The 19,492-nt window shown below is 44.2% G+C and overlaps 1 protein-coding gene across 3 annotated transcripts in view; it reads left to right on the forward strand.

Moving 5' to 3' along the window:
• Positions 1-17,867, forward strand: part of TRAPPC9 (trafficking protein particle complex subunit 9) — a 287,922-nt gene extending 270,055 nt beyond the window's left edge. For all 3 annotated transcript variants that reach the window (XM_081918682.1, XM_081918684.1, XM_081918683.1), the window contains 2 exons: positions 11,697-11,920; positions 15,816-17,867. In XM_081918682.1, coding sequence (XP_081774808.1) covers positions 11,697-11,920; positions 15,816-15,995 — 404 coding nt within the window. In that variant the 3' untranslated portion in view covers positions 15,996-17,867. The remainder of the gene's footprint in view (positions 1-11,696; positions 11,921-15,815) is intronic.
• The last annotated feature ends 1,625 nt before the right edge of the window (positions 17,868-19,492 follow it).

Consider the following 19,492-nt stretch of genomic DNA (forward strand, 5'->3'; position numbering starts at 1 on the left):
TCCTTATAAGACTTGATGTTTTTAACTCCAAAAGTCTTTTCTAATAGCCTGGGGCACATATCATTGCATCTCACTGTTGTGGTATGGGTTAAAAGACAGTGTTTGGGGAGGAAATAAAAAATCCCTGAATAATTTGCAGACTGAGCTGGTTTTTAAGCAGAACACTACATTTCTGAATAGTGCAAGGAGGTGATTGAAAGTCGCAGACTGTGTCCAGCCGGGCATCAAACTCTAATGTGGACATAATTTATTGTATTTCTAAGTGTATTTTATACAGTTTTTGAGCCAAGAAACACGTTACAAAATTCATAGGTGCAGAATATGAAAAATAATTGCATTCTGATCAGTCAGTCCAGAAGGTGCATATCAAGCCAATTCACATTGAAATTAATAGAAATCAAAATTCTCCATCTAGGCCCCTATATGGGTAATGCCAGTAACCCCAAATACATTGCTAAGGTCATCAGGATACATGTTTATTAAATGCAGAATGGTAATTCTCTATAACCATAACTAGTTTACTCCCAAGTGAGTGGGGTTAGATTGCAGTGTCGTTTACCGGAGTCATAAACCAGCCCAGGTTCTATACCATAGAGTGGGTAGTATCCAACAAAGTAGAATCATAGTATTGTAGACTTGGAAGGGACCCTGAGGGTCATCTAGTCCAGGCACGTCCAACTCCCTAGAGACCGCAATCTTTTGTTGTTGTTTAGTTGTGTCCGACTCTTCATGACCCCATGGACCAGAGCACGCCAGGCACTTCTGTCTTCCACTGCCTCCCGCAGTTTGGTCAAACTCATGCTGGTAGCTTCGAGAACACTGTCCAACCATCTCGTCCTCTGTCGTCCCCTTCTCCTTGTGCCCTCCATCTTTCCCAACATCAGGGTCTTTTCCAGGGAGACTTCTCTTCTCATGAGGTGGCCAAAGTATTGGAGCCTCAGCTTCAGGATCTGTCCTTCCAGTGAGCACTCTGGGCTGATTTCCTTCAGAATGGATCTTCTTGCAGTCCATGGGACTCTCAAGAGTCTCCTCCAGCACCAGAATTCAAAAGCATCAATTCTTCAGCGATCACCCTTCTTTATGGTCCAGCTTTCACTGCCATACATCACTACTGGGAAAACCACAGCTTCTACTATACGGACCTTTGTTGGCAAGGTGATGTCTGTTGCTGAGCTTTTTTTGTGGGGGCAGAGTTGTGGAGTTTTTTTAGGGGGGGACTTCATAAAATGCTGGGGGGAGGGAGCTAAGACTTTCAACAAAATGCTTTCTTTAACCAACGATCGAACACTCAGGGATTGACCAGTTGATCACGATCGACCTGCTGGACATCAGTGATCTAGTCCAACCCCTAGCAATGCAGAAATATGCAGCTGTTCCATACGGGGATCAAACCTGCAACCTTGACGTTATCAGCACCACACTCTAACCAACTGAGCTATGCAGGCTGGTTCCATTACTGCAAGGACTTCCAACTCTGCAACATAATTTCCTCTTCCTGTACTCTCTCTGAATCTGTTCTGACGGTTTCCCCAACTCTCAGGAGCAGCTTTGGGGAGGGTGCAGGGGGCATTCAAGGACGAGAGAAGGAGAAGTCCTGTTGTGCAAATGGAAATCCTTGTACTAACGGGACTACTTCATTGGATCCCACCTATTTATACAATAAAAGCACCATAAAAAGAAACTACATCACAATTCAGAATCATAACACAATGGTTTAAGCAGCAAGAGTATTTTTAAAAAGTCTTTGTCTAGTGCAGTGATGGCCAAACTTGGCCCTCTAGCTGTTTTGGGACTACAGTTCCCATCATCCCTGACCACTGGTCCTGTTAGCCAGGGATGATGGGAGTTGTAGACTCAAAACAGCTGGAGGGCCAAGTTTGGCCATCACTGGTCTAGTAAAGGTAAAGGAACCCCTGACCATTAGGTCCAGTCGTGACCGACTCTGGGGTTGCAGCGCTCATCTGGCTTTATTGGCCAAGGGAGCTGGTGTACAGATTCTGGGTCATGTGGCCAGCATGACTAAGCCACTTCTGGCAAACCAGAGCAGCGCATGGAAACGCCGTTTACCTTCCCACCGGAGTGGTACCTATTTATCTTCTTGCACTTTGACGTGCTTTTGAACTGCTAGGTTGGCAGGAGCAGGGCCCGAGCAACGGGAGCTCACCCCATCGCGGGGATTCGAACCGCTGACCTTCTGACTGGCAAGTTCTAGGCTCCGTGGTTTAACCCACAGCGCCACCCACGTCCCATCACTGGTCTAGTGCCTACAAAATATTGATGTTGGTTCCCCACAAAACTTGCTGGAGTAAGAGTTCCAGAAACAAGTTTCTACAGATGGGAAGCGACTCTCTATGGTTTCCATTTGTCTCACTTTGTCACTTTGACACAACCTTCGTATGCAAGCAGGCTGATGAGGGAGCAGGTGTTCTTTAAGCACCCAGCTGTGTAAAATGGCATTTCTTAAAGCAAACATGTAGCTTCCATTTGGTTTTGCAGTGAGGGTGCCTGAGCCAGCCAACCCTCAAAGCCCAGGGAGCTAAGCATTTTTCTTTCCAGTGAACATCACCCAGTGCGAAGATTTAATTGAAGAAGGCTGTACGTTATCCAAACCTCTACAACAGTCAAGAGATTGAATTGCTCCAAAAGCGAACACTGATCAACACTTTGCCAAGGATAGATTTGGGAATTAAATGTGAACTGATGAATGAAAGGAAGCTAATGGAATCCAAGTGAACAAGTTAAAACAGCAAAACCAGGCTTTTGAAATAGACTTTTCCTTTCTTTCTTTGTACCAAGCGCATAATTAATAGCGGCAGAGAACACTTACAGTGATAATCTTAATAAGATAGGATTTTCCAACTCTATGGACTTGCTCTAGCATGGAATCCCAATGCAGAACCAAGACCAGAAACTGATACTTAATAGAAATTGGAGGTTTTTAAGCAGAGGTTGGATGGCCATCTGCCGTGGATTTTTGATATATAATGAATGATTTTAGAATTTTGTACAATTTTATTGTTGTTAGCCGCCCTGAGCCCGGCTTCGGCTGGGGAGGGCGGGATATAAATAAAATTTATTATTATTATTATTATTATTATTATTATTATTATTATTATTATCCCTTCCAACTCTACACTTCTATGATTCTATGAATTTCCATAGAATTTGTCTGGAGGGAGGGCTAAAATAAAGAACAACCCTTGGAGCGTTCTGCTATTTTATGTGGAAAGCCAACTTGTTTGTTTGCATTAATTTGAAGGGAGGCATATAAATTTATGAAATAAATTCAATATATGTGAAAGGGCACTTTGAGAGAGAGAGAGGAATTATTAACCATAATGTACTGCCTGACCTTTCCGTGAAAATTGTAAACCACAATTGTCCTTGGATCCATGCATATGCAATGTGGAGTCACTCTGTCTCGTGGCGAGAGCCCAATATATTTTGCCTTGAAGTTAGAGTAGAAATCCATTTTTTAAACCCCCCCCCAAAAAAACTTTAAATGTCAATAAGGAATTATAGGACTGCAGTCATGTCCTTATGTTAAGGGCGCGTTAACTAAATTGCATTCCACATTATAACTTTTTTCGAGGGGTGTGTGTGGGATACTTGTTACAGTTTATAGCCAGACAATAGTTCCACCCATTACTGTCAGAATTTGGCATAATCTCATTGCCAGGGGTTCTACAATTAAAGCAAATCATAAAAGTGATAATGGGAAAGGAAACCTGTTTAGTCCTGAGGCTAAGCTGACATTTTTGTGTGAATCTGCATTATTTATCCTGATTGTAGCAGATGTAATGTCATAAATATGCTTGGCAGGGGGTTGGACTCGATGGCCCTTGTGGTCTCTTTCAACTCTATGATTCTATGAAATATTTTTCAATAGTCTGACAAATTTAGGGCCATATCCCCACTCACTCCTTGAACGAAAGTACACACCATCTTCATTCAAGCTAAATGCAAATAATAATAATAATAATAATAATAATAATAATAATAATAATAATAATAATTTATTTGTACCCTGCCCATCTGGCTGGGTTTCCCCAGCCACTCTGGGCGGCTTCCAACAAAGATTAAAAATACATTAAAACTTCCCTGAAACTTCCCTGAACAGGGCTGCCTTCAGATGTCTTCTAAATGTCAAGCAGTTGTTTATCTCTTTGACATCTGATGGGAGGGCGTTCCACAGGGTGGGCGCCACTGCAAAGAAGGCCCTCTGCCTGATTCCCTGTAACCTCACTTCTTGCAGTGAGAGAACCTCCAGAAGGCCCTCAGCGCTGGACCTCAGCATCTGGGCAGAATGATGGGGGTGCAGATGCTCCTTCAGGTATACTGGGCCGAGGCCGTTTAGGGCTTTAATGGTCAACACGTTAAAGGAAACATACTGGGAGCCAATGTAGGTCTTTGAAGACCGGTATTATATGGGTGTTATGAGAGAACCAGGAATATGCCAAAGAGAGTTGGAGCGAGAACACAGCCCGGTTTCACACCATTCATTATAGGGAAGGCATCTGAGGATGAGCCGTCATAATTGGACGATGCCATTCATGTTCTTGTGGAAGGACACAACCATCTTGTGAAGCTTTGGTGGGAATCCTATTTGTTGAGCAGTGTCTTGTGGTAGGGATCTTTGTTCCCAACACTGCAAGAGCATTTTCAGCACTTCTGTTGTGATTCTGTCCTGTCCTGGAGCTTTACTACATTGATGGTATTCTTCCGCTTGTGAAAGGGGGGGGACATCCAGCTCTTCCAATAGGCAGAGTATGGATGCTGTTGATTGTTGTGTCACCACTTACCCTTAACTCTAGATACTTTATGAACAAGTTAGAAAGCACTGATCTGAATATCAGTCTTGGGGGCGGGGTCCACTTTCTATATTCCTCCAGTTGGAGAACTGTACATTTATTCCTACTTTCTGCTTCCTTCTACTTAACCAGTTTGTGATCCGCAAGAAGACCTCTCTTCTTATTCCATGACTGCTAAGCTTACTCAGAATGGTGAGGTGCCTTGTCAAAAGTTTTTCAAAAGTCCAAGTACACTGTGTCAGCTGGATCACCTCTAACCATATCTTGTCGACACTCTCAAAGAACTCTAAAAGGTTTACGAGCCAGGACTTGTTTGCAGAAGCCATGCTGCTTTAGCAAGGCTTGTTCTTCCATATGCTTGGTTATTTTATATTTAACAATACTTTCCACCAGTTTTCTTGAGTTGAACTAGCTGGCCTGTTATTTTCTGGATCTACCCTGGATCCTTTTTTTAAAAAAATGGTGTTACGTTGGCTACTTTCCAGTCCTCAGGTATGGAGGCTGATCTGAGGCACTAGTTATCTATTTTTGTTAGAAGGTCAGCAATTTCATTCACTCCTCTCAGAGGAAAGATGGGAGAAAAATGCAATAATAAATCTAGCACTGCATACAGTCAGTAAGACATACAAATGCACTCAGCTACCACAGGATATTTGGTACTTAACTCTTGCTGGAACACCATTTGGGCTGGCTTGCCAGCTTGCTCAATTTTGAAAGGAAGCAAGATGGCACTAATTAAATGTAAAAACATTTGTTTTCATGCATGGGAAGTTTGCCAGAAATTAGACTGCTTGAAAGGATTATGAAAAGCTCTGGACTGTTCTACAAATTAGTATTGGTGTTTTTTTTTCTAAAGTACAATATTATTGTAGCTTTGTGTGCAACACTTAACACACACACACCAGTTTCTCCCTTGATTTATAGTTTTGAATAAAAAATTTTTTAAAATAAAATGCACTGACTTCATCTTCTCTTGTCTCAGACTGTGAAGGCATTGAACTTTAGAGGTGTGTGTCATAAGTATTTATACCCTTGGATCATGCATTCCAAGATTGTAAAGAGTCGGTTTTGTGGAACAAAGCTCACTTTTGGTGATTGAGCTTAATATATTTAAATATCTCTACTTGAAACCTTTGCCACCTTAATATGACTTCTCTTATGGTTTTGTCTATATGTTTTCTCTTTTTATCTCTAGCAAACACACTGGTCTTTCTCTCGAAGCTTAAATTCTAGCTATAAGGATGATGAAACTGACGTGAAACACATACAGCAGATTTAAAGCAAAAGCACGTGCATGTTCAGTAACTAGGAGACTTGACTGTCATGAAATTACAGTTTTTGTATATGTGTGCAAGTAAAAGTGGCCGCCTGTTTGGAAAAATTGAGGGAAATGATTTATGCAGGGGGGCTCAAGGAGCATAGGGCATACTTTGGGGTATCTGGTGCACAAATTGCATAAGCAGTGTTCAAAATGCCTTTGGAAGGTTCTTTTGAGGGGGGACCCATAGCCCAGAGCACTTCTATCAAACATGACTAGTCAAGCTGAAACAAGAACTGCCAGGAACTGCTTCCGACTTCACAAAGAATACACAAAGGAGAGGCAAGGTACTTGCCTAATCTAAACATCCAGGAAAGAAAAAATCCAGCTTGATTTGTACGCTGCATTAGTTTGCAGTGGGGCAGTATTTTTCTTAATCCCGAGTCTTTCCCCAGATGTTTGGAAAATTGAATTGGGCATAAACGTAGTCACCCAGCATCTAATTTATTTCTACTCATGGCCCTAAGAAATTCCCCCATGTTCTGTTCCAAGTTCAGGATGAATTGTAAGCAAAGAGGAAGGAAGGAAGGAAGGAAGGAAGGAAGGAAGGAAGGAAGGAAGGAAGGAAGGAAGGAAGGAAGGAAGGAAGGGAAAGAAAGAAAGAAAGAAAGAAAGAAAGAAAGAAAGAAAGAAAGAAAGAAAGAAAGAAAGAAAGAAAGAAAGTTAGTTGGTTGAGGTCACTTTTCCAACCTGTGCCACTTAGCAGCTAATAAAATGGCAAGCACAGCTGGTGTCATTGTAGATCTTAATGTGTGCTCTTACAACTCGCTATGCAGGAGCCGATAATAGCAGTGAAACACTTGTTTAAACATTTCACAGCGTTTTTTTATCCATACATGTGATTCATCTCACCTAGATATACCTGTTGCTTTGCTGTTATTTTAAAGCAAGGGGTCTTCCTTAATAATAAAGTCGCATTTGAAATAGCAGCATAATGTTGTCGCTATAATTACTAGAAGTTGGCACTTAACACCAGCAGGGTTCTACAATGCGCTGTGAGTATCGGTTTTGATTTTATATTTCAGTGGAGAGGAGAGCAAATAGCTGTCAGTAGGCATGATTCTTAGTAAGATTTAAAGGCTTACTCCTGTATATGTTCAAGATTACAGTAAAAATGTAATGCAATTGAACCCTCTCCCTCTGTCCAGCTACAGTATCATGAACACCTAATTGGTACATAGGATTAGAGAGTCTTGAATTTGTGTGTGCATTACGTAGGTGTGTACAGTGTGTGCAGGCTGCTAGAATGAGGTCCCAGAAAGGTTTTCCCACCCCTGGCCTATGTATCCCAACATCCACTTCCCAACAATGAACAACTAGATTCAGGGGTCAGCAAACTTTTTCAGCAGGGGGCCAGTCCACTGTCTCTCAGACCTTGTGTGGGGCCGGACTATATTTTGGAAAAAAATGAACGAATTCCTATGCCCCACAAATAGCCTAGAGGTGCATTTTAAATAAAAGGACACATTCTACTCATGTAAAAACACGCTGATTCCCAGACCATCCGCTGGCCGGATTTAGAAGGCGATTGGGCCGGCTCCGGCTCCCGGGCCTTAGTTTGCCTACCCATGAACTAGAAGCTTCTGGAAGCCCCTCAGGAGAGCATGAAAACAAAAACCCTCCTCAGCACATGGTTTTCAAAGGTTGCCATACTATCTCTGAACCTGGAGGTCCCATTCAGCTATCATGGCAAAGAGCCATTGACAGGCCTGGCCTCAGTGAAATGCCGTTTCTGCCTTCAGCAGTTCTTGGGCCCATTTAAGTGTTTATAGTCATTCAGTCATTCAGTATAGTCATTAGACAGCATCTTAAAAAGCAGAGACATCACCTTGCCAACAAAGGTCCGTATAGTTAAAGCCATGGTTTTCCCAGTAGTGATGTATGGAAGTGAGAGCTGGACCATAAAGAAGGCTGATCGCCAAAGAATGGATGCCTTTGAATTCTGGTGCTGGAGGAGACTCTTGAGAGTCCCATGGACTGCAAGAAGATCACACACATCCATTCTTAAGGAAATCAGCCTTGAGTGCTCACTGGAAGGACAGATCCTGAAGCTGAGGCTCCAATACTTTGGCCACCTTATGAGAAGAGAAGACTCCCTGGAAAAGACCCTGATGTTGGGAAAGATTGAGGGCACAAGAAGAAGGGGATGACAGAGGACAAGATGGTCCTCGAGGCTACCAGCATGAATTTGACCAAACTGTGGGAGGCAGTGGAAGACAGGAGTGCCTGGCGTGCTCTGGTCCATGGGGTCACAAAGAGTCGGACATGACTAAACGACTAAACAACAACAACAAGTCATTCAGTGTGTAGAGGTGGCCTGATCTGAGAAATGATTGTGCGCAGTGTGAAACATGAAGGCAGACCCAATCTTTCTCCACGGATTCAGGTTTAAGGCCAGAGAATAAACACATTGTGCAGGTCATGGACTGGTTGGACGCAGAGGAATAGTGGGGAGAACCAGCCGAGGAACCGCCAAGCAGTGGTGGAGCATATGCCTGCGCTGCCCAGGGTGGGCGCGCTTCCAAGTGGGGGGCGTGCTCCCGAGGGGCACGGAGGATTCCCTCCCAGACGTGGAATAGCCGCTCGGGTGCATGGAACAGCGCGCACGCCCTGCAGCCAGGGGCAGAGCGAGCAGCCCACAGGGGCGGAGCGAGCCTCTGATGGTGGACATTCGGCGCGCCGTCCATGACTCCCAAGCCTCCCCCCACTGTCAAAACAAAGGGGGAAGGGGGGAATGCTGCTGGCAAAGCAGAGCAGCTGCCCCCTTCCCCCAACGGCTCTGGGTAGGCTTGGGAGTCACGGGTGGGCAGCACGCCAAATGTCACCCGCTCAGCGAAGATGCCCGGGGCGGTTCTCCCCCACCGCACCCCCCTTCCTCAGCCCCTGCCACCAAGAGAAGAAGACTCAGAGCCCAGAGAGTGGTGGTGGCACAATGATAATTGGGCAGAGGGAGAAGACAGGGAAGAAGAGGTGTTGGCAGCTGAAGAGGTAACAGGGCTTAGTGAGCAGGGAGTGTCTATGGTAGAGAGAAGTCCAGAATCAGAGGCTGAAGCTAAAGCAAGAGAGTGGAGTGAGGGAGGCCAAGAAGCACAGATGAGTCAAGCTGGTGAAGAGTCATAGGTGTCTTCCCCTCCTGCTATGACAAGCTCCCCTTTGCCACTTGTCTCCCAGAACCAGCAGAGGCATGAAAAGAGCAGATGAGAGCTTAGTTGCATGCAGGCATAGTCTACAATTGCTTGGGAAAAGCCCTGGAGAGGAAGGGAAGGGACTTAGAAAGTCTCTTGGCAACTGATTCAGGGGGCCAGACCTACCAGTGTGGTGTAGTGGTTAAGAGCGGTAGTCTCGTAATCTGGGGAACCGGGTTCGAGTCTCCGCTCCTCCACATGCAACTGCAGGGTGACCTTGGGCCAGTCACACTTCTCTGAAGTCTCTCAGCTCCACTCACCTCACAGAGTGTTTGTTGTGGGGGAGGAAGGGAAAGGAGAATGTTAGCCGCTTTGAGACTCCTTAAAGGGAGTGAAAGGCAGGATATCAAATCCAAACTCTTCTCTTCTTCTTCTACCAGGGATGAGCTGCTGCGTTCATTAGCCTTGACACTCAGCCAAGTTTGTGAAGATCGTCTTTTTGCTAATAAAGGGTTAACTCCAACTTTGAACAGTGCGATTTACTGCTGGTTCTCTCTTTTGACAGTGCAGTTCAGTCCATTGATGGTGCTCTGCTGCCCACAGCTCTTCCTGCTGTGAAAGGCAGTCATATCTGTTGTGTTCCTCCCCTTCTGATTTGACTTTCTGCAGTGATGCTCAACTTCAATTTCTTCTCGTTTTCTGAAATGCTAACGGACATTTTTTTAAACATATCTGCATCCGAGCAAGATGAATATAGCACTCACCATTTGGCTGCTGTACCAAAGATGTAGAGCTTCTGCATGTTAGAGCCAACAGTGATTTACTCCCAAAGCAACACCAAGAGTAATTTCAGCTTTTATATGCCATCTGTGTTAGCAAGTAGCAACGACACCAACTGGACTCTGTGCACGAAGCTCTCTCTTCCATTTGCTGCTGAAAAATATGAAAAGAGGTCCATGTGGTGCAATGGGTTTTTTTCTGTGTCAGGGGAAGAATGAAACTTTGAAATACTTTTGATGTTCTGCAGCCCGTATAGGCCTGTGCAAACATACTTTGATCATTTGACAGGAACCGCTGTCTTTACACTTTTATAGGTGGCTAGTACCTCGGCTGAGTTCAGGAAATAATTAGTGCCTCTGCACATACACACCCTAAATCAATCAGTCTAATTGGCTGTGAAGAATATGAAATAAATTGGTTTGATTAGAGGTTACTGTCTTGTGACCTTTATAGTTTAATTGGCTATGGAGGAAGGATGCTTAGAACAGTTGCATGTGTTGTGATGTTGGGTACCAACAGAAGAAAAGGGAAAGTTAGGTTTCGTTCATCATTGTTGGAGTGCAGGTTGTATGGGCCACCTGACTGGTTAGCTTTCAATAATGGTATAATAATAATAATAATAATAATAATAATAATAATAATAATGGTCACAGATCTGCTATATTACTTCTCATTTGGCACTGTGATACATTTCACAAGAGGAAACATTTCAAAAGTATGTAGAAATGCAGCTTTGTGACATTTGGAGAGAGTGCACAGAGATCTAGGATGGGATGGTAGCTTGTTTTTTTATATTTTATTTTATTTATTTATTTAATCATACTTTATTTTTGGGATGCTGAAAACAGGTACTAGCTGGATAGCTCAGTTGGTGTGGTGCTGATAACCCCAAGGTCACAGGTTCAATCCCCGTAAGAGACAGTACTTTCCTGGCAAGGGGTGGGCTGGATGATTCTCAGGGCCCCTTCCAACTCTGTGATTCTGTGTGATATCTATGTGACTCCTCTCCTGAACGTGAGCCATGTGCAAAGTGGGAGAAGCGTCACTTTCAGCCTCTTTTCTAGAGATGTGTGTGACTTCGCGAAGACAGCTGCTAGTGAGTAGGGTTGCGATAAAAGATATTCCAGTACCTTAGAAGCATGCTTCCATCTTCCCACTCATATTGCAGAGTAAAAAAAATGTAAAACAGATTGAGTTTGTGCTGGGGGAAAAAAAACCTAGGCAAGCTTTTCTTAGTATAGTAGCATTTAGAAAGCTGTTTTCTTTTGCTTAGTGGGTACTGGTGAATATATGTGTTACATTGCAAATTTGGCTTCACATACTCTGCTCCTAAAAGTCACCCTGAAAACCTGGTGGTTTATTCTTGGCATTGCCCAAATGTCCAGTGTGTTAGTTCTAGAACCAACAATTCAAAACTCATTAGTCATCATGAGTCTTTTCCCAAACATAATCACAAGGTGTTGAAAGTCATGATAAAGGATGATAAAGGTCAATGTTTACACAGTATAGAAAAATGTTTTATACATTGCTGGGTAGATGTGGTTCCGGCGTGTGAACTTTCCAATTTTAGTTGGTTTATTTTGGTGCAGTGAGACCGATAAGGATTCAAAGTTCCTGAAGCACAACTTATTGAGTTTGTCATTTTGGGTCTTTGCTTCACAGATGTGTCGGTGGAGGGAAAGCTCTGTGACTGTGATGTTGTAGCAGATTGCACAGTCGGGGACACGGTGAAGCTGGAAGTGAAGCTGACCAACTGGAGCAAGCGCAGCGTAGGCCCCTTCTCACTCACGGTGATCCCCTACCAAGATTACCAAAATGGCGTCCACAACTACGACCTCCAAGATGGCATCACTTTCGTTGGATCCAACACCCTATATATCGATACGGTAAATCCATAAATGACCATACGCTGTCTGGTTCCGCGTTAGAATGTTGAAAAGATAAGCACGAGTTTTCTGTGAAAGGTATCTTGGCATACCTCATCCATGGCATCATAGATCAAGAAGAAGACTTCAGTGCTGGATATATCTGCTTCCTAGAGGGTATCCCAGAGCTTATGCTAAAAGAGATACAGTGGTACCTCAGGTTACATACACTTCATTCAGGTTACAGACTCCGCTAACCCAGAAATATTGCCTCAGGTTAAGTACTTTGCTTCAGGATGAGAACAGAAATCATGCAGCAGCGCGGTGGCAGCAGGAGGCCCCATTAGCTAAAGTGGTGCTTCAGATTAAGAACGGTTTCAGGTTAAGTATGGACCTCTGGAACGAATTAAGTACTTAACCTGAGGTACCACTGTACAGCATAGGCCCATCTTGAAGCAAAGTTCTAAACCCGAGGTACTATTTATGGGTTAGCAGAGTCTGTAACCTGAAGTGTCCGTAACCTGAAGCGTCTGTAACCCGAGGTACCACTGTACCTATATCAGCCACCTTTTAAAAATCTAAACTTAAGAAAATCCTATAGCATTCTACCTTTCAGTTTAGAATTTCCTGTTTTATGCATGGTCCCCTGCTGAATCATAGAATTGGAAGGGGCCTTGGGTTAATCTAGTCCAACCCCCTGCAATGCAGCAGTCTTCCAACCAACGTGAGCCCCGAACCCACAGACCTGGGATTAAGAGTCTTGTGCTCTACCGAGTGAGCTATCCAGTCTCATCCAGTTACACGAACATGCTTGACTCCTGGTCCACACATGGGAAAGAGGTCGCAAAGTGGCAAGTGGTGACCTCCTTCCTCAAAGTACTTATGGGAAGCACTTGTGGAAGGAAAGGTTTGCGCACTTTGATGAGTGGTTTGAACTGTACAAGTTAAGCCAAGTTTGCTGAGTTCGATTTTCCTCTCTGACATGCATTGTAATTGAATTGGAGTGCTAGCAACATCATCACCACCACCATCATAATTGCAGAGCAGCTTTTCAGCTGATTTCTTGAAGAAAGCCTTGAGGAAGCAGGGATCATTCCTGTCAGGGAACTGACATCAGAGCGAGAAGCGGAGGCAGGGCTCCAGAGCGATGCCGGAGAGGGGACCAGCAGGGGGGAAGGAATTCAGCGTAACACCAATAGAGAAGAGAGGGAGATGGAGGAATTGGTGACAGGGCTCCAAGACCCTTTACTCGAAACTAGTGGAGAGAGCGCTGGCACGCCCCTGCCTTCCCCTTACTTGCGCAGACGCGTTCCGCGCAGGGAACATAGGAGGAGACTTGGGGTCAAACAGCTTTTATGCTGGAAGAGGTTCAAGAAACGCCCACTGACGGATTCTGCAAGTGACTAACAGGTCACGGAGGGCGAGTTCTAACCCTAAGCATGGTTGGGCAAGCAATCTAACTAAACCGAAGGCAATTTATGCACAAGTAACCCCTCACAACCATTACAATTCCCTTTGGGGTGCCTCCACCATTAAGTAAATGTTTGAGGTTCTCCAAGTTGGAGATACAGTAGAACTTGGCAATGAGCCTACAAAAACAAGTGAGAACTGTTTGAAGGGGCCAGAGTGCCATAAGAAAAATTGCTCCACAAAGAGAAAGGAACACAGTGTTCTGGTGTTTACCTGCTAATTCCATAAGCCTCCAACCTGTAATAGAGGAATTTGAGTGCTTGGTGCTAAAAGAGAACATAAAACTTCTAAGAAGACTAGTGGAACAGTGAGAACCAGGGAAATATGGTTATCCTTGAATATGAGCTCTATAATATAGACAGAGCAGAGGAATATACACATTGTGATGGATGCTGCTCTCATCCCAAACCCTAGAGAAGAAGAAAGACATCAAGGCAGTAACTGAAGGAGAGAATGTTGCATTAATGGGTGATTTCAGCTGCCTGCACATTGACTGGGTGAATGTAGTGGCTCTTGTTATATTGTTATGGCAGCCACTGCTGGAAACTGGAAACTAACCCTCTGAAAGGAGGTGAAGAAAAGATGAATTGGAGCAGAGTCACACATTTCATCTCTGTGAAGCCATCTCCACTGTGCACTTAAGTGCTCTTTTCACATTAGAAATGCAAATCCGAACTGCGAGTGAAGTTAACCTTGTATTTGAAAAGATGTATCTCATGCACACGCACTCATTAGGAAGCCGAGATTGGCTGTGCTTCTTGTTGAGTGTGCTTTCATTAGCAAACCTGGGTCTGTGTGATGTAATAAACGAAAGGCCCTTAGAGAGCAGTCAGGGAAATCCAAACCAAACCTCTTTACGGAATATTGCTAGACCAAAAGCTAAGCTGATTTTGCCTCAGGTGGTTGCTTAAACTATATCTAAAACAGCCACCAAAGGCAGAGGACGCGTAGCTCTCCGGTTTCTACTATCTGGATTCTTCAAGTTCTGTATCTGGGTGACCCTGACAAAATAATTTGGGCCTTCATGGCTTAATCACTTGTCTGCCTACTGCTGTTCTTTGTTCCAGAATCAAAGCTATGAAAGAGCCCAGTTCTCCCCCCCCCCAAAAAACCCCCACTTTTACCTTGATTGATGTTCCCTTTGGCATTCTCTGGGCTGCCTAAATCCAGCTACTTTAGTAATAACCCTTTCACTTTGTGCCAATATCCCCGCCCCCAAGTAAGATGTTACACCAGACCAGACGCTTGCCAATTTAAAAGCAAGCAAGCCAGTGCAATTCTTCATGGCTCTCATCCCGTCTGTAACAACCGGCAACTCATCTTTCAACGCGTCCCCATTTTTACCATTGATATTCTCCAGACTTGTAGTTTCAATCGGATCTATAATAATAGAGGGACACCAGAGCTTGGTTTCAGTGATCCATCTGAATTTGGGAAGAACAAATAGGACCCACAACAAAGTTTTGTGGTGAATCTTTCACTCCAGGATACATCCCCATAAACCGCAGCAAAGTTCAAACACACGAACACCTGGTCAACCCTCTTCTCCTCCCAAATGCAGACTGATTGAGCAAGCCAGTTCCCTCTTGCTTCTCACCCCACCCCCAGTTTTGTCATCCCCCACTCACAAAAGAAAAAACACCTTGACATTTTGGAAACTCTGGAGTTTCATAGGCCATTTAGGGGTTTTTAAAAATGATTGGTTTCCTTTAATTCACCACCTTATATGTTATTAACACATAAGGAGTCCCCACCAAGAAAGTAGAAATTTCTGCCCTTAGGTGACCCCATTTCACTTCACAATGACAGGCCCTCAGTTACCCATGTTCACTACAGGGCCTCGGACAGGAGTCCTCCCCAAGTTCCACCTGGATATAGGAAGAATTGAACCTGGAACCTTCCGTGTGTAAATGCTTTGCTACTTAGCTATAATCCTCAGCTGAATTTTTAAAGTTTTATCCCCGCCACCCACCGAAATGTTTGGAAGGAACATGATCAGCGGTCTGGAAGCCAAGTCTTACAGTATGAGCAGTGGTTGAGGGAGTTGGGTCTGTTTAGCCTGGAAAAGAGGAGACTGAGTGGAGATACAATAGCCATCTTCAAAGGGTTGTCACATGGAGGATGGAACAAGCTTCTCCTGCTCTGGAGGGTAGGGCCAAAAGCAGTGGATTCAAGTTTGTCGGAATCTCCTTTCCTGTCAACACCAGGAAGAACTTTCTGGCTGTAAGAGCTGTTTGACTGTGGAACGGTTTCCCTCCAAAGTGGTGGACTCTTCTTCACTGGAGGTTTTTAAGCAGAGGTCGGATGACTTCTCTCATGTATGATCTACTAGATTACCCTGAGGGTCCCTTCCAACTCTACAATACTATGATTCTAACTATTGATCTGCAGCATACAGATAATGAATATTCTACTAAAATAACTCCCTCCCTCCCATCTCTTGCAGGTTAAGCCAACAGAAAATTCGGTGTGCATTGGAGCCCTACTCTTTCTGTACACGGGCGATTTCTACTTGAACATCCAGTTCCACGAAGACAACTCCAGCAGGGAGCTTCCCCTCTCGTGGTTTTGCCTGCCCAGCGTTCACATCCGTGCTGCGCAGCCCATGATCCAAACAAAGATGTAAATGTACCATGTAAAACTGCATTAGTCGCCATGCTCAGGAAGGCTGGGCGTTACCTCCACTTGACCTTAGTTTGTTGCTTTTCATTTCTCTCCCTCCCCGTGAAATGCATTCAAATACTTCCCACAATTAGCTGGTAGTTACTGGAAGCTCGTTCTGCTGATTTGAGAAGAAGTGAATGAGTATACTAGGGAACACAATTTTTCCTTATTTGTGTATGATTCTTACAGAATAACATTCCTTTCTCTTTCCCCCAAAGATCTTACATTGTTGCTGAAATGCAGCATTGGGCTTTAGCAATCAGTTTTTAAGATGCAGACTTAAAATGGACTAACGGCTAGTATATTAATGCTTGTCTAGATAGGGGGCGTCCAATACATTCTTGCAATATGGGCAGAATTCCTAAAGCCGCTTCCTTGAATTTTCAGCAATATTATAGAAACTTTCAAATGTACCGGAAATGCAGGCTTGTAATGCAAACCCCTTTGACCTGCAAACTTTGGTCTAATCAGCAGGATCACATTTGCAATATGAAACCCACACCAACCGCAGAAAACGCTTCATAAAAAAGTGCTTCATATTTCAACCGCAGAGTGTGCTGGTTATTAAGAAGCAGAAAGTAAATTCCTGTTGGCTTCGTCATATGCACATTGGGATCTGAATTAATTCAAAATGGTGTTAATCACATATGTTAAATGGCAGCATCGCAAGGATATCTCTTTTTTTGGTAGAGGAATTGCTTCTAAGCAAGTGACACAGGTATTTGCATGAAGAGTCTCTTTCTCCTCACACCACCTTGTACCCTAAGTGCGCATTTTCATGTGATGTAGCTTTTGATCTGGCATCAACTCACAGTGCTCTGGACTCCTGGAGAAAGAAATTAGGACCATGCATTTTTGTTTAGAGGTTGCCTGACTAGAGACATTGCCTGCTGAAAATCCCTGCACTGACCTTCATTTCAGGATGGCTGTCTATCCTTCTAGGAAGCATTAACCCAATAGCCAGAGAAGTGACTTTGTGCTTTCTTCATCGTGTTGCCAGATGTGTAATGGCAGGCTTTCTCCTACTCCTTGCCTTGGATGGCCAGAAAATATTGTGCTCTCTCGTCTACTAATCCGGATCACTTATCTTGATTGCACCCGATAACATTTACAAATGGCCTAATATTTCTGTATCATCTTTGCTCTTCCGTTTCTGAACTCTTCCATAATACCTGTGAAACAGCACGTGTCGGTTCTGAACTGCAGGTGTATGCATTCTCTCCAGATTGCAGTCCATTCCGCTGCTGCTCTCTGGCAACATCTGCTTGCTAATAGATGCCACTCTGTGCAAGGTGACTTTTGAAGTCTGTTCCATTACAGAAATGCAGGATCTAACCTCCCCCTTGTTAACTTTAATGGATTATCTGCTTTGGCACTCAGTTTGCCTGCTTGCATGCTCCCGAGTGAGAAAGGGTAACTTTGCAACGCTGAAGATTGTTAAGTTTCTGGCCAGAAGTACATTTCCTATTGCGTTATTTCACAGATCTGTATTCCGAAGGAAGCTGGTGTAACCCCAGCTGTGCTTAATCTCTGAGCCATTAACATATTAGATTCCACAATTGCACTTGCAATGGAGTTTAAGTGCAGACTGTTTTCCTGGTCTTTCTCCTTTTCTGGAAACGTAGGCAGATTTCCCCCCTCCAAATCTGTAATGGGCCAACTTTCACCTGTAAATCAACTGTAAACCCCAGTTAGATGAGTTAAACCATTCTTTGGTTTTAAAACTGTTACAAACGAGAGCAGAATTTGGTCCGTTGTGTGTATATGCTGATATATGCTGGTGAAACTCATATCGTATGTTAAGTTGAACTTGCCAAATAAATATTTGTCCATCTGCCTCCCTCCACTGTGTATGATTTTCCACTGTGGTTTTACTGCATGTAATTATGTGACACCTCGGCTGCTGTTATCACCTTGTGCCTTAACAGAACAGTATCAAATTACCCCTCAGTCTGGAATTCAATTTCACTCTATTTTATCTAGCGAAATTGGGCTTGTTAAATGATAAAGAAAACAATAGATGCATATGAACCAATAGGTTTTTTTTAAGAACTGTAGCCTCCTTCACAACCACCACCATGTCTTTATAGGAAATGTTTCCGGCTTTAAGGAGCTTATAGTCTAAAAACAAAGGAGGAGGAGGAGGGGGAGAGAAGCCCTGGGATATGTGGTAAGAATGCAAGCAAACATGGCTGCACACAGATTTGGCTAAGCTTAAGGATAGAGGGATGGGGGTGGCGCTGTGGGTTAAACCACAGAGCCTAGGACTTGCCGATCAGACGTTTGGCAGTTCAAATCCCCGCGACAGGGTGAGCTCCCGTTGCTCGGTCCCTGCTCCTGTCAACCTAGCAGTTCGAAATCACGTCAAAGTGCAAGTAGATAAATAGGTACCGCTCCAGCGGGAAGGTAAACAGCATTTCTGTGCACTGCTCTGGTTCGCCAGAAGCAGCTTAGTCATGTTGGCCACATGACCCGGAAGCTGTACGCCGCCTCCCTCGGCCAATAAAGCGAGATGAGCACTGCAACCCCAGAGTCGGTCACGACTGGACCTAATGGTCAGGGGTCCCTTTACCTTTAAGGTTGAGAGAGTAGGTATATGGGATGAAAGAATAAAGACCTCGGCAATGCAGGAGCAATGTGAAAGGCGTGAGCATGAAACTTCGGAAGGCATGAGTACAAATTTGTGCAGGACCCTTGTTCTGGGTTGGAGACCTTACCATGAGGTCAGATGAATGAATATCCACTGGTGGTTGTTAAGGGCAGCAGAATGCAAGAGAGACAGATCTGATCCATGGGCGCAGGGTTTCCTGGGGAAGCCCTATGAAGATGCTTGAGAGCAGCACAAAAGAGTCAGAGGAGCCAGGGTGGTATTCTGGCCACCAAGATGGCATCTAATGGGAAAGTAGTATGGAAGCTGGTCTTCAGCCAGGTGTGGTCCTTCGCTAACAAACACATTCCATCTCCTTATACAGTGTTTTAATAGCTGCTCTTATTTATGGTTTTGTATGTTGTTGGGTCCATTTTAAAGGTGCCTTGGCCCTCCTGAGGCTACGAAGCAGCCTGAAAACCCGATAAAGAGCATTGTTTTCCAGTTCCTCTCGCTGCAGGCCCCTTGGGCCACATTGTACTATTCTGGCAGCTGCAGCCCTGTGATCTATCTCTGTGTACATCTTGTACATTAATGGAAATGTGTCAGCCATCATCATTATTGCTTTTTAACTAGCCTCTGCTGATTGAAAAATTGACATCACCCTCCTGCTTTGAAGGCAGCAAGAAGCACAGCCATTTGTGGGAGTATCAGATGCAGATCACAAAACAAACAGATGTTAGTGGCCAAATCTGGGAAATTTGATTAGCTGCGTCACATGCAGGGCAGCTGGGGACATATCTGGCAATGTTTTGGCCTCGTTTAAATATTTAACTGGAGTTTAGAGCGTACATAGCACCTTTTTTAAAAAA

Source organism: Podarcis melisellensis, assembly GCF_964234715.1.
Source record: "Podarcis melisellensis genome assembly, chromosome: 7".
In the NCBI taxonomy this organism is placed as follows: Eukaryota; Metazoa; Chordata; class Lepidosauria; order Squamata; family Lacertidae; genus Podarcis; species Podarcis melisellensis.